At 46.5% G+C, this 15766-nt stretch overlaps 1 protein-coding gene across 1 annotated transcript; it reads left to right on the top strand.

The window, feature by feature from the left end:
* The first annotated feature begins 13431 nt into the window (after positions 1–13431).
* On the top strand, positions 13432–15766 carry LOC106344776. The gene is made up of 4 exons (XM_013784086.1): positions 13432–13812; positions 13858–15044; positions 15305–15659; positions 15752–15766. The coding sequence occupies exons 1-4, from the start codon at positions 13432–13434 to the stop codon at positions 15764–15766; spliced, it is 1938 nt and encodes a 645-aa protein (XP_013639540.1).

Raw genomic sequence — 15766 nt, 5'->3', positions numbered from 1 at the left:
TACGGGCCCCAGCCCCTGGTCTATCCTCTGCATATCAGTGCATGTAGCTCCTCCTTAGGGAACATCAGAGCTCCAGGCTCCACCATCGCCAAGACATCATCAGAAGCCCAGAGCTTCCCCTCTTCAACAAGAATCAGCGGTCCAAGTAGCACCAGACTCCGGTCTGATATAGGGGAAACTGATCATCCCCAGGGTTCAGAGTATGGTTCTGACCTGAATGGAACCCAGGATCGCAGGATTACTGGAGCGATGTCCTGCCTAAGGGAAGCCTGCTGAGAATGAGCAACTCCGGTTGACTTGAGTGCACAGGTTATTCCCCGAGTTCGATGATGAAATCGAGCAATAAGTGGCAAACTGTTGGGGAAAAATACTCAGGTATTGAATTCCTCCAGACCCCAGGCAGGACACCGGCCTCAGGATCCCCACCGGAAGGAACCCCGGTTCCCAGGATCCCCGCTAGAAAGAACCCTGGTTCCCCGCTATGGAGTTTTCCGGGCCCGGTCCCAGGATCGCCCCCTTCCTCTGGGAAATGGAAAACTTCCGATAAGGAGAACCTTCCATATTTCTGAATATGGAAGAATTTAACCTACTCCAACCGACTAAGGTCAGCCTTAGGAAGACTATATAAAGGGAACCTAAATCCTAAAGCAAGGGATCGACACTTCGAGACTTAGAGATTAGAGCTTGGCGGCTAGAACTAGGGTTCTTACTCAAAACTGTTGTAGTTTCATCTCTTTGATCTAATAAAACGTCTCTTTCTACTTTATTACTTGCAAATCAATACAAATACTAGCCTTGTCCACCGTTCCGCGGTACTCACAAAGTTCCTACACAAAAATCCCCTAACACCGGTGGTCTGCTTCAGAACTTACCCATACCTGAGTGGAAGTGGGATCACATCACAATGGACTTTGTGACTGGATTTCCCACGACCAGGAACCGCAAGGACGCGGTATGGGTTGTGGTCGATCGTTTGACCAAGTCAGCACATTTCATATCCATCCGGAAGGGAGATGGAGTAGATCAGATTGTGCGGATATACTTGGATGAGATAGTGCGGTTGCATGGTGTTCCAGCAAGCATTGTCTCTGATAGAGATCCAAGGTTCACTTCTTACTGCTGGCAGGCTATTCAGAAGCCCTTGGGGACCATAGTGAACATGAGTACAGCATATCATCCTCAAACGGTTTGACAGTCGGGGAGGACGATCCAAACATTGGAGGATATGTTGAGGGCGTGTGTCTTAGACTGGGGAGAGTCTTGGGAGAAGAACTTGCCCCTTGGTTGAATTTGCTTACAACAACAGTTTCCACACAAGTATTGGCATGTCGCCATATGAGGCTTTGTACGGAAGGCCTTGCCGGGCACCTCAATGCTGGACCCAAGTGGGGGAGCGTAGTATGTTGGGTCCTGAGATTGTGGAAGAGACCACTGATAAGATCTGGATGGTTAAGGAAAAGATGAAAGAGGCGCAGGACCGCCAGAAGAGCTACGCGGACAAACGTAGGAAGCAGCTTGAGTTTGAGGTCGATGACCTGGTGTATCTCAAGATGATCACGTTCAAGGGTAGGACCAGGGTTTTTGGAAGGAGAAAACTGGATCCTAGGTACTTGGGTCCATTCAGGATCAAAGAGAGGGTGGGAGCCGTGGCATACAAGTTTAATTTGCCATCGGCCATGGATGTATTTCACAATGTGTTCCATGTACCCCAACTTCGAAAGTGTTTGACGGACCAAGACATTGTTTTGCTTGAGATTCCTGCTGATCTCGGTAAGAACTTGACCTTGGAGACTAGGCCGGTTCGAATCGTTAATCGGACAGAGAAGGCAATGAGAAAGAAAACAGTTCCCATGGTTAAAGTGGTGTGGGAGTTCAGTGGTACAGTCAGTTCCTTCCTGATACAAAGCTTAACTTGGATTCGGGGACGAATCCATTGATAGTGGGGGAGACTTGTCATGTCCCCGATCCTAGATAGGATCGTCCGGACGGACTGTGGTGCCAGGCGATGTACTGATCAGGTCATCCGACCTTGAGACAAGCGTACCATGGTCCAAATTGATGGTTAAGGATGTCAGACAGCTGAGACTTAACCTGGATACGATGGAGACAAGTTAAATAGAGCTGGACGAGTGATCCGGAAGATGGACAAGGTCCGGGTCAAGCTCATTCAGCTCAATAGAGTGTGGAGTCAGCTCACTCAGTGTTGTTCAGCTCACGGGAGCTGATCGACTAGCTCACTCAGGTGGGGACAGCTGGTGGTCAGCTCATCTCAGCTTTGCGGAGTGTTCCAGTCCGGACCAGTGTGGTCGGGTCCGAGCGGTTACCGAGCCGTTCCAACGGACCGTTTGGGACTATGGGTCCATGAGCAATCCTGACCAAACCAAGCAGTAAGGCAGAGGCCTGGGGGGGCTTTTTCGTGTGGAAACTGCCAAGGGTGCAGTTGGGCGGTTATGGGGGCGGTTCTGAGCGGTTTTGGGCGAAAAGGTACATGGGGACAAGTGGCATCTCCTTGGCCAATCTCTTGTAACTGATCGGCCAGAGCAATTACCGGTCTCTCTCTCTCTATAAATACAGGCCCTTGGGGTCGATTTTGGGCACCATATTTCCTAGGGAAAGCCCTGAAGAAATCGTGAGAGAAAAGAGAAGAGAGAGTGGCCGGTGGCTTGAAGAGAAACCGGGTGTGGTGGTGCTTGATCTGTTCCGACAAAACCCTGACCGCTTGAAGCAAGATGGATACCAGACAGAGACAGAAGGAGAAGGACTTGCCGCCTAGAGAACGGACGCCTAAGGTTAGTGGTGTGGTTCGCAAACCATCGGACATAGCCGGCGGTTGATCCGTCCGAGTCGATGGTTCGATCTGTTTTGTTGGTTACACCCATTTCCACTTTCTGATTACTTCATCTTATGTTCTGAATGTTTATGGTGTAGTATGTGGGATCAGACTTGATGGCACTGAACCGTGGCCTTGGCTAGTTAAGGAATGATGCCCATGGCCTTAGCCAGGCGGTTCATGATCAGGATCCATATAGTATGGGTCGATTCATTGGATTCTGATTATGGAAATCTCTTAGTTGGGACTTATCATGAGTTTTAGTGAATTTTAATTAGTTTTTGAAACACTTTCGAAATTGGTAAGATTTGGCCTGATGAGTAGTTTGATGATTAGTTATGGAACCATCCATGCAATGATAGTTCCTTGTGTTAGGTTATCTGATCATATGCTTGCGTGTGTGTTTGTGGTTCCAGGTACAAACTTGGACCGTGGTAAAGTAAAGGAACTGTGAGGACTCCAGCCGTGGGAAGATGTGTGGTGATTGGGTCATTGTTGATAGATGTGAAGTACTGATAACCTATTGTGCTTGTTGTGAACTTATGATAGCCTAGTGTGCAACTTATGTATTTAGGATGAATGAATATTATATGGATCTTGTTTAATTATCTATTAAATAACAATTTGCCTTACATGAATCTGTTAGTCTAAGTGTGATTGAATGAACCTCAAAACTCGGAAAAATACTTAGAAAAAAATATTACACTTGAAATCAGAAGTAAAGGAATCAAACTGAATATAATGTTTAAGTGAGCCGCGGTCTGGTTCGATTGAGGAATCCAGGATCGGGTCTTACAACGTCGATCGATTTTGGATGACCTCTGTCGATCGATGTTCGTGGCTTGGCGTCGATCGACACCAATGTGATCCGCCGAAACTCATCAGACTTTCTACTTCGAAATCTTGTTCTTGCAGCTTTTCTTCCTTCACCACTTGCCAGAAATCATCCCCAATGATGGCATTCACGTGGTGTCTCATCACATCATCTTCTACCCCTTTTGTTAAGGCTCCCTGCCTCTTAACAGCTTCTCCTGTCTGAACAACCTGCATCTCTAGCTTCTTCACATGAGTGCTCAAAGTTTCAAACTTTGTGTTCAGGTTGGTGTAGACAGAATCAATCTTCCCATTGAAGTCCACCGTCATGCGCTGCTATCCCTCTAGGACTCTATCAAGCATCTCCTCAATCTTGCTCTCTTGAGTTGGCGGTGGTGGCTTCTGGTAGTAAGAGCTTTCATAACCACTGTTATTGCTGTAGTTGTTGATGTAGGGTTTCTGGTGCTACAAACTCTGGTTGAAGTTTCCCCTATTTTCATAGGAGTTTCTGTTTCCTCCTTGGTTCCCCGTACCTTGGAATCCAGTTCCACTGATGAAGTTCACATCTGCTTCCTCTGCTCTACCCTCTGTGCCTACAGCCTCTGCTTCTTCAACCAAGCAGACCTGCTACCTGAGAAGCTTGTGAACACTGTCCAGCTTTGCCTTCACCTCATCCATCTGATCATTCCCAAGGATGGTGGCAGATTTCTTCCTCTCAAATTCAGTACTCTTGGTGCTGCTGCTAAATGCTAGGTTCTCAATAATCTTCACTGCCTCCTCTGGATTCCTGGTGTTGAAGTTCTCATTGCTAGAAGCATTAAGAGCCATCTGGTACTGCACCGCGATGCCTCTGTAGAAAGTACTGAGCAGCTGTATTTCATTGAATCCATGGTGTGGACAGTTTCTCTGATAAGACTTGAATCTAATCCATGAGCTTTTGAATGACTCTGCAGGCTCCTGGGTGAATGTAAAAATATTGCTCCTCAAGTCTTCAGCACGCGCTTCATCGAAGAAATTGCATAAGAATGCATTCTTGATGGCGCCCCAGGATGTCAGAGATCATGGTGGTAACTGCTTAAGCCAATGCAAAGCATCTCCAGCAAGTGAGTACTTGAAGAGCTTGCATAGGAGGTAGTCTTCAGAGACTCCCTCGACTTTAATAGCAGATATAAGATCCTCGAACCTATCCAGATGGTCCATAGGATGCTCATGAGATAACCCATAGTAGGGTGTCTATCCCACGAGTGTGTAGTACTGTGGCTTCAACTCGAAATCCCTCTAAATAGTGGGAGGACGAATGGCTGGTCGGTTGGTGTAGAACTGATCTGGACGGTTGTATTCAGCCAATGTTCTGGTTCTAGCAGCCTCATCTACAGGTAGAGTGGCTCCTGTAGCGTCAGTATCGGACTCAGGGATTGCAGCCCCCTGAGCATCTATCCTCTGACCAGCTGCATTACGCAGATGACCCTTCTGGTCATGCAGGTTTCCTCTGTAATCTCGTACAAGTATCAAAGTAGCAACCATGTCTCGCGGCTCAGTATCGATTGATGTTCGGGTTGAAATATCGATCGATGTCGGATGGAAGATGTCGGTCGACGGAAGATGAGTGTCTTCGGTCGATAGTGGTGAGCGAGTATCGGTCGACGGGTCTAGTGTCTGGTTCGACGGTGGTTAACAGAAATCGATCGATGAACAAGTGGTGTTATCGATCGATGAGGAGCGTACTTCATTATGGATTGAATGCTCCAAGCTTGTAGGATCTGGTGAGAACAGTAGTTGAGTAACCTTGTTGCTTCTAGTACTGCTGGTCATGTACCTTAAAATCCAAGAAAAAAATTTATGTCAGAAACTTAACAAAAAAATTAAATCAATAAGCGATCAAAGCTCCCCGGCAACGGCACCAAATTTGATATCACTCAAATTACCCTAAGGAGTGATTTATACTCTCTTAAATAAGAGGTCAAGTTGTAGTACTTAGGGATCGAATTCACAGGGAGCTAGGGAACCTAATGGATCTAATATAATTTGTTAAGTAGAAAGTTTTTAAGATTTAAAATGAAATTTGCAGTTTTGGTTGAGCAAGTAATTGCTCGATTGATTGGTTGAGGTTTTGGTGCTTAAAAGGAAATAGCTAGACTTAGGGTTTCTATTCAGGAAACTTGGAATTATAATCCTACAGATGCCTAATGAGTTGCATGCATGATAATGTAAAGCTCAACTGTCAATTCAACAAGTCCATCAGCTATCGCATGTTTGAACTCGTCTATTAACTAGATCTAATGACCCAAACAAATGTGTTCGATCAATAGCAGTGTCGAACAATATAATAAATAGACTCTATAATATAATAATAGATAATAAAAACACCTATAAACCATGGACGAAAATGGGTCAAATCCATGGTCTATCAAATGCCCCGTTTTTCCGTAATGGAAGCAGGATTTTCCATCATCACTCGTCACTTTTCCTTGCCCTTGGCCCATTTTTGGACAGTTCTGGATCGCATGGTCCTTGCTACCACATCGGGTGCAGGCACCCATTGCTTTCCAACACTCACCCCATGCCTCCAACCGCACTAGGCGCACTCAGATCGACTTCCCGAAGACTTACCGCCTTCATCGACCTGGTCCTTCTTCCTTTTCCGGTCGTTTGACTTGCTACCCGAAGCCTGTTGGGTGTGTGACTTCACCCGCCTTTCCTCTGCAAGAGTTGTCTCCAGAAAGGAAAATTTTTCGAAAAGTTCTGAGACTGTACGGAACGTGAGGACAGTGCAGTGTGTTCGAAGTTCCACTCTCAGTCCGCGGAAGAACCGACGCACCTGCACCGACTCATCCTCCAGTTCCTTCCCAAGATACCGCCTGAGACGGTTGAACTCTTCCTCATACTCACGCACGGTTCTGCGACTCTGAGTGAGATACAAGAATTTCGCTTCAAGCCGATCCCATGCTTCCGCTGGAAAGTACTTCTTGTTGAATTTGTGCTCGACGTCTTCAATCCTTTTAATACTTCCTCCAGTACGCTTATCCACAGCGATCCACCAGTTATGCGCGTCCCCTTCCAGAAAGTGGACCGCGATATCCTTCTTGTAGTCGTCTGGACAGCGACTAGAATTGAAGTTCCGGATCAAACGGCCCCTCCACTCGTCTGCCTCAATTGGATCGGTACTACCTTTGTAGTGTTTGGTTGCCATACGGCCTATGTGTTGCAAAACACTCAATTAATCCACCTTTTTCACGGCCCGGACTGGCTATGGATAGAGCTATACCACTTCGGCCGTTTCCATGACCCGTTCTCCTCCGACTAAAGTAATAGCCGTCGGAATCTGAGTTGATTTCCCAACAGACGAGTTCACCAATGGTGTGAACGCCTGGGTCAGCGTCGTTATCTGTGTTGCCACAGCCGTCAGTGCCTTCAAGACGTCCCTCATGGACGGCTCAGCGGCCCGACGACGTCTACGTCCCGCCAACTCTTCCCTAGCTCCACCATCCGGAGCCGAGTGGCGTCCCGCATTAGAGGATTCCACGACTTCCTCTTCATGCTGTTCTAGGTTGCGGTTAAGAGGGTACTCCTCTACCCGAGTCCCGGTATCAACAAGGTTGGTCTGAACCATTAGCGTTTCCCCAGAGTTATGTCCAATCTCAGGTCCGATTGGAGTTGTGTTCAATGGATTGACTCCATCCACAGCCGCGGCACTTGGTTCAGCCAGTCCCTTATCTTTCTTTCCCTTGTCGATTTGCTCTTTCCAGCCTGAGGATAACACATGTTAGGGAAATCACCGCAATATATAATACATCCTAGACTAAGTAAAACTTTACCGTGAGACCCGAGCCGGATGAGTGGTTTCCCTATGACCCAACTAACCCTAGAATCGAGCACACTATGATACCAACTTAAAGCGCCCTAACCCGGACACTTGATCCAGTGAGGTTCCTTAGGTTCAGCCATTGCTTGACCAGGCCGACCAGTCAGTTTTTAAGGTCTGATTATTCTTAAGTCAAATTTGGACAATTCTGAGATTCATAAGATATAGTCTATATGCGTTTTATCAGAGTCAATATGCTGAAAGATAAACTGATTTCTTTATTTATATCACAAAGGATTTGATACAATTGTTAAGTTTACGCTATAGGCTATTGCAATGTTCGATCCTAAATCAGTCTATCCAGCCACCCATCCATCCGCGGCCTCGAGTCTTCACGGCTAAACCAAGTCCTTCCCACACCATCTTGTCCTGAAACCAACAAAACGTAAGTATCTATCTGATAACTTAACCAGTGGTTTAACCAGATCGATCAAGTTCAGTTTGCAGATCTAGATCAAACCATCTTACTCACTGAACCATCCGGATCGGACATAACCCGATCAAGCCAAACGGATATGATCAATGATCTATCGTACCCAACACTTAAGCATCAGATCGCATGATCGAACCGGCTCTAAGCCATGATCCATTATCCGGTCCTTAGACCAAGACACTCGATCATTCTGACAGATGAAAGAAGAAACGATCAAGTAAGATTTGAAGGATGAAACCGGTTTAGGCCGATCGGCCATAGCCCTGTTCGGATCCACCCGAAGGCCATGGCGACGGATTATCCAGTCCATACCTTAGACGTGCGCTCCGTAGTTCCAGTCGCAGTCTGCTTCATTTTCTCCCTTAGATACACCATGTTCGGATCAATCTTCAAGATCCTATGGTCGGATTGCCTTCACAGACGAATTCCAATCAAGTCTTCTCTCTCTTTCGGATGCCTTTGGTTCTGATCGAGTTTGGTGTTTTCCTTAGGGAAATTTCGTGTCCAAAATCGACCCAAAGGCCCCATATTTATAAAAACTCGGGAAGGAACGGTTATAGGCGAAAGGGTGCATTTTCCAACTGCTTGGGCGGTTATCCATACGCCCCCCTTCGGCCAGAAACCGACTCCAACTGCTTGGCACGTTTCCTACATGCGCAAGGCTTAGTCGGACCAGTCCAGCTGCGCACCTGAACCAACCAACTACACGTAACCACCCGACCTCGTCCACCGGCCCAACCGCCGAACGCTCCTCCTAGCTGAGTTCAGCTACCCGACAGTTGGTCCTGCTGATTGAGCTCAGTCTACTAGATGATCGAGCTGATCTAGCTTAAGTGAGCTCGTCCAGGTTACATCTTGACCAGTTCCCCAGCTCGCCCAATTCGTCCAGCTCGTTACACTCTTCCTTAGCTCGGTCCAGCTCCCTTTCTTCATTTTTTTCTCCCTTTTCTTAGCTAAGTCAGGATCGTTACACGGACTTAACCCTTTGTTCGGACCATGGAACGCTTGCCTTTCAGTATTTCGACCGGCTTGCACGTTCCCTCGTCCCATGACCGTCAGAGGTTTTTTCCAAGTCTCTGCTCCTGGCGAATTTCTCCACGAACTTGTCACTGAGGATAGCGAAGAAGGATATGGACCTGGAGGGTTTAGCTGAATCCCTTGCACATGGTAGCTTCACACGACTCCTTTCTGAGTGCTACAGCGAGCATCCTTTGTCTGTATTGGGCGACATGATCGTCTGGATCTCTGGTACCGTCATACGCCTTTATGCTGGGAAAGGAGAATTTCCTGGGCATCTCGATCAGGGTGATCTCATCCGTGAAAGGAGTATCAGCGTAGGAGTCGGGGTTGCTTTTTCGGATGGGGGGAGCTACCCTTGGGAGCCTTTCCACCATGGATTGCATGGCGTCAAGCATCTTGGAGAACATCTCCTCCAGAATTAGGTGTCTCCAGAGTCGGCATGGGTCAGATCTGTGTCCGGAAGCGACCCTTCTTGTTACTTGCCGTGTCGAGGGCTTCGTTTTTGTTAAGGAAAAATATTCCATGAAGAGATTACTCCAGATTCCGGCTTCCAGGTTCTTGCCTCCAGGTTCCGGGTTCTTGCCTCAAGGTTATGGGTTCCTGCCCCCGGGTCTGGATCCTGCCTCCAGCTTCCGGCTTCCAGGCCGAGTGATTTATCCTGCCTTAGGATAAATGGAAATCTTAATTTAAAGGTAACCAGCTTGGCCGAGAAGGAGTCCCCTAGATTCGAGAGAAAGAGGAAGTATTCAAATACATATGACCTCCCTTAAGAAAAAGGGAAATATTATATTCTATAAGGATATAATGAATATTTCCAAATCCTAAGAGAGAGGCACGACCTCCACTATAAATATAGGTTTCTAAACCTAAAGAAAGGGGTCCAAGGCGTCCATCACCAGAGCTCACCGACTCGACAGCCGCCAAGGCAATATTCCACACCTAGAAGACCTTCTTCTCCGACACGCCTATGACGGGATGATCCCAGTGATTACTATCAACAAGATGAAGTTACATGCTCACTGCAGCACGTCTACAACTCTCCTTCTTGGTTCAGGCCACGATCTCCAGCTCATCAGCAGGGTCCCTCCATGCTCACTGAAGCACATCGACACATCAGGCTCACTGCAGCATATCAACAGGTCTACCATCTGTTCCGGCCATGTGCCCTCTAGAACAGATGACTCCTACCCACTACAGAGCTACGTGCTCCTTAGGCTACGTGCATGTTAGGCCATGAGCCCACTAGAGCCACGTGCTCCCAAGGCTATGCGCCCATCTAGGCTATGCGCCTCCATATACATGAACTACGAACGGCTTGATCCCTCACTGAAGGGTACGTAGGCAATCCCCACTGAAGGATGCAGCGATAAATCCAAACACCTTTTATGGTCCCGTGCGTAGATACCCAAGGACCGACTCTGGTAGCCGAAACCATCAACTACAGATAAGGAGGGACCCAAGGACCGGCCCTGGTAGCCAAAACCATCAACTACAGATCAGGAGGCACCCAAGGACCGACCCTGGTAGTCGGAACCATCAATCATAGATCAAGAAGACCCTGCGATCTTCACTATCGATAGGCGGCCCCCGCCTAACGACCAATCTCCCCTGCTGCTACTAAGGCACCGACGACATATACTGGCCCATACTCATATGGCAGTATCCTAAGAGCAGGATCTCCTGGTTTATCAACTATCAAAGCAAGAGAATACACTCAAGGACATGTCTCCTTCCTCCTATCATTCCGAGATCTGAGCACGGATCCCTTGTACACAAAAATACCCTAACAGTTTTCGTCTCGGAGGGTGAGGTTCTCCGATTCGAGCTGGCTGAGCTTCTAGGCGCTCTGCTCCAGTTGCTTGGAATGTTCGTCGAGCTTCTCCTTCATGCTCTGGACTTCTGAGGAGACCTCGGAATTCTCCACAACCTCTTCTCGAGCTTTGTGCAGCTTGGTTACTTGACTTTGTAGACCATCGAGTTGCCTTTGGAGCTCGGCTTCTCTCTGGGTAGCTTTGGGTAGTGGGTAGCTTCGGGTAGCTCGTTCTGCTCATCCAACGCCATTATCACGTAGTTTAGATTACTCCCCTCCTACTAGCGCCAAACTGTTAGGGGATTTTTGTGTAGGATCTTTGTGAGTACCACGAAATGATGGACAAGGCTAGTGTTTTGTATTAATTTGTAAGTAATAAGATTGAAGGAGACGTTTTATTAGATCCAAGAGCTCGAACAACAATAGATTGGTGTATGAACCCTAGTTCTAGCCGCCTAGCTCTAATCTCTAAGTCTTTGTGTTGATCCCTTGTTCTAGGGTTTAGGCTCCCCTTATATAGTTGTCTTGAGGTCGGCCTGAGTCAGTTTGAGTAGGTTAAACTCTTCCATATTCGGAAATATGGAAGATTCTCTCTATCGGAAGTTTTCCTTTTCCCGGAAGAAGGGGGTGGTCCCTGGGACCGGACCCGGAGTGCTTCCTAGCGGGGACCCGGGGTGTCTCCTAGCCGGGACCCGGGGCGTCTCCTAGCGGGGAACCAGAGGCCGGTGTCCTGCCTAGGGTCTGGAGGAATTCAATACCTGAGTATTTTTCCCTAACACTAACTTCTGCAACTGTTTTCATGAGATGATCGCGAATCTCGGATTTCTCGTTAGCAGATTTCCGACCTTGTAGGTGTTTGCCACGAGTGTTCTGAGCTTGCTCCTAGGCCAGTTCTTCCTGTTCGTCCCAGAAAATAGCTTATTCCTCTTCGTTCATAGGGTTATCGAACTGGGAATCATCTTGAGCTGCACGGCTCCTTGTATGACGCAGATGCACGTCTGCGTCTTCATCCGTAGGTTCGGACTGACTGCTAGAATCCACACCAATGCACCCGATTTCTCCTTCCTCCTTGTCTTCTACGATAGGTGATGTGCCTCAGTCCGTGGATCAGTCCGTGGAACCAGACCAGCATGAAGATCAGGATGTCCCGAACATTTCAACTGAGGTTCATTCTTCCGACCATATCGGACAGACTGACCGAGCCGTGTACTGGATCGACCCGCGTACGTCCAAAATGGAGCTTCAGCTATATCCTAAACCAGGCGACCAAACTGACCGAACTGGAGCTCGTCTTCTCCGACCAACTCGAAATTCTAAGACCAACGGTCAAGCTAGGATCAACTTCTCACGAGCCGAATCTGATTTAGTCCGCAACTTCTCCCTTTTAAACCATTTGGTATGTACCGCATGTACCGGCGACCGTACTGATGGACTGATCGGATACTTTGATCAGTTCATGAACTTTGAACATCTGAATTTCTCTAAGGCAAGGATCCTTCACCTTTCTGAAGACTTAGGCCGTGCTTGGTCCAGTCTCATTCATGGAACATACCCGGCGGATCATACGAAAAGTCCCACATACATCCTTCTCCTTACCGCCGTGCACACATCAGGATACGTCGAACCTGGATAAGAGTAGCCGAAGGGACTGATCGACCAGTCTTCTCCCATTTCCGTGCCTTGACAATATTTATTATTTTCTAGTCAAAACTCTATTTTCTATGTATTGTTTTCTACATTTTCTACTTAATGTATTTGACTAGAAATTCTATATATATGTAAATCTATGATGAATAAAGCAATCGATTTTTTCTTGAATTTTTCTGAGTTGAAACTCTTTGTTCTTTGAAAGAACTTTTCTTGTTTCTAGGTGAGTCATATTCAAGTAAACACTTCCTCAAATCGTTGGACTTGTGAGTCATATCAAGGAACGACGAGAGAACCTTCATTTGGTGGTCTTGTTAGTCATATCAAGCACCATTGGAGTCAGGAATATCGGAGGCATTCGGCAAACTTTGTGCGACCCTTGAATCCATCCAGTTCTCCATCCGGAGTTCATATCCAAACCGTACCAGTAGAGTGATCCATTCCTAGAGTCCTTCAAGTGGTATTAGAGCCACTCTTCTGGTATCTTCTGAATCTTTCCATCTTCTCATCTTCCATTTCTTCATAAACACTTCTTCTTCTACCTTTCTTGAGTCCGGGGCCCTCATTACCATCCATTATATATATTTTAAAAAAAATAGATCTACGATTTAAAAAAAAAAGGTTCAAAGTTTGATTTGTGGATTGGTGGTGGAAGAGAAAGCTTGTTGGCTGAGGGGAAATCCAGCCTTTGAGGTGGCTAAAGCGGATTTCAAACCAAAATCTCATATCTTTCTCTCTTAATAAATTCCCTTGTGTTTGCTTGGACTTGTCCATTGGGATTCTTTGATCTGTTTTTCTTAGAACCTTGAGTGGAAACTTGTTTGTGTAATCACTACAAAATCTGAGAGAAACACGTGTGTCGGTGAGGATCAAATACTTGAGAGTGTGAGGTTTTTATATAACGTTTTGTGTTTAAGAAACTTCAGGAACAATGAGTAGTGGAGAAGAAACAAAACCGACCCGGAAACTCAGTTGATGGATTATCTAACCTTCAAATGCGAGCTTTGAATGATTCTATGACTAACTTGATGAATCCAGGTTTAGATCAGATCCATCGAAGGCTTGTTGAGCTTCAGGCCAGCCGACAGACTCATCCTAGAACCGGAGCAAGGAGAGATCGCCCAAGGAGGCACAACCGGTCCGATGATGAGATCCAAGAGGAGGATTTCCAAGAGGATGAAGTCAGATCAGCCTACCGACCTAGAAGAGGTCATAGAAACCGAGAGCAAGGTGATATCAATCAATTTGCTAGAACTGATCGTGTTGATGATAGCTTAGGAGGATTGAAACTGAATATTCCAACTTTTGATGGTAAAAACGATCCTGATGCTTTCCTTGAGTGGGAAAGAAAGATTGAACTTGTTTATGATTGCCAAAACTTCTCTGATCTTAAGAAAGTTAGATTGGCTGCTACTGAATTTTCTGGCTATGCTATTAATTAGTATGATCAAGTTGTGACTCACAAGAGGAGAACAGGTGAAAGACCAATTGAGATATGGAATGAGCTTACCATGCTGATGAGGAGACAATTTGTGCCTACTCACTATCACTGTGACCTCCACCAAAAGCTGAGACGTTTGCTTCAAGGTACCAAGTCCGTGGAAGACTATTACCAAGAGATGGAGATCTTGATGATCAAGGCAGATGTGGATGAGCCTAATGATGCCACAATGGCACGATTTATTTCAGGTCTCCACCGCGACATCCAAGATTGTATGGAGCTTCAAGAGTATGGTAGTGTTGAGCAGATGTTACACAAGGCAATCTGGATTGACCAGCAAGTCAAAAGGAGGAGTTACTCAAAACCGGCCATTGCTTCAAAACTGGCCTATGCTCCTAAACCCAGCCATCAAGACAAAGGTAAGTCTTCTACCACAACACATAATGCTTTTAAGACTGATGTTCCTGCTCGTGTTGACAAAGGAAAAGCAGTAGAGACTTCTGGACGTGCAAGAGACATCAGGTGCTTCAAGTGTCAAGGTCTAGAACACTATGCAAAGAATTTTCCAAACCAACGGGTGATGATTCTCATGGAGAATGGTGAGGTTGAGTCCGAGGATGAAAAGGAGGACAAGGAGGATCTGGGTCCTATCTTTGATGAGGAAGAGGAAGCCTTTGACTATCCCCATCGTGGACCATTACTTGTTGCTAGGAAGACCTTGGATGATCCCATTTTCGATGAGGAGGACGACCACTTGGTCAATTGCTTTGGACCGTCCTTTGATGCTGATTCTGGTCCTATCTTTGACGATGAGGACAGGCTTGATTACCCAGCCTTCGGTCCACTTCTTGTCACTAGAAGATCCTTGAGTGTGCAGCCCAAAACTCACAACAAAGAACAAAGGGAGAATCTCTTTCACTCTCGTTGTTTAATTTCTAAAAAAGTTTGTTCTTTGATCATTGATGGAGGTAGTTGCACTAATGTGGCTAGTGACACCCTTGTAAGGAAACTTGGGCTTGTTACTTGGCCTCTTTCTCGTCCTTTCAGGTTGGAATGGCTCAATGAGGCTGGCGAGCAGTATGTGGAGGAAGAAATCACAGTCCCCGTTACCATTGGACGATATGAGGATGAGGTTGTTTGCAATGTTCTTCCTATGGACTCTTGCCACATTCTTCTGGGCCGTCCATGGTAATTTGATTAGGGAGCTGTTCATGATGATTTCACAAACCGACACTCCTTTGACCACAAAGGAAAGAAGATCACACTGGTACCTTTGACACCTTTGGAGGTTCACCAAGACCAGATCCAACTCAAGAGGAACCGTGACAAAGAGCCCAAACCCGATAAACCTGAATCCTTTAAAAGAAATTCCAACTTCTTTATCAAAGAAAGTCAGGTCAGGAAATCTCTTTGCTCTCAAAAGCCATTTCTTTTACTTGTGTATTAAGGTCTCTTGTGGCTTCATCTTCTTCTGACCTTGCACCGGAGATTCCGAGTGAGCTTCTAGATGTTTTGCAGGATTTTTCTGATGTTTTTCCAGATGGGAATCCCAAGGGATTGCCACCAGTACGAGGCATTGAGCATCAGATAGATTTTGTTCCAGGTGCATCTCTACCAAACCAACCAACTTATCGTACCAATCCGGTAGAGACCAAGGAACTTCAAAAACAGATTGGTGACCTTCTTGAGAAAGGCTACATCCAGGAGAGCCTCAGTCCTTGTGTCGTACCAGTTCTCCTTGTACCCAAAAAGGATGGCTCTTGGCGCATGTGTGTGGACTGCCGTGCCATCAGCAACATCACGGTAAAGAATAGGCATCCCATTCCTTGGCTAGATGACATGCTTGATGAGTTGCATGGTTCATGTGTTTTCTCTAAGACTGATTTGAAAAGTAGCTATCACCAGATTAG

This window comes from Brassica oleracea, chromosome C5, assembly GCF_000695525.1.
Source record: "Brassica oleracea var. oleracea cultivar TO1000 chromosome C5, BOL, whole genome shotgun sequence".
In the NCBI taxonomy this organism is placed as follows: domain Eukaryota; kingdom Viridiplantae; phylum Streptophyta; class Magnoliopsida; order Brassicales; family Brassicaceae; genus Brassica; species Brassica oleracea.
This window is presented reverse-complemented; position numbering and strand designations above follow the sequence as displayed.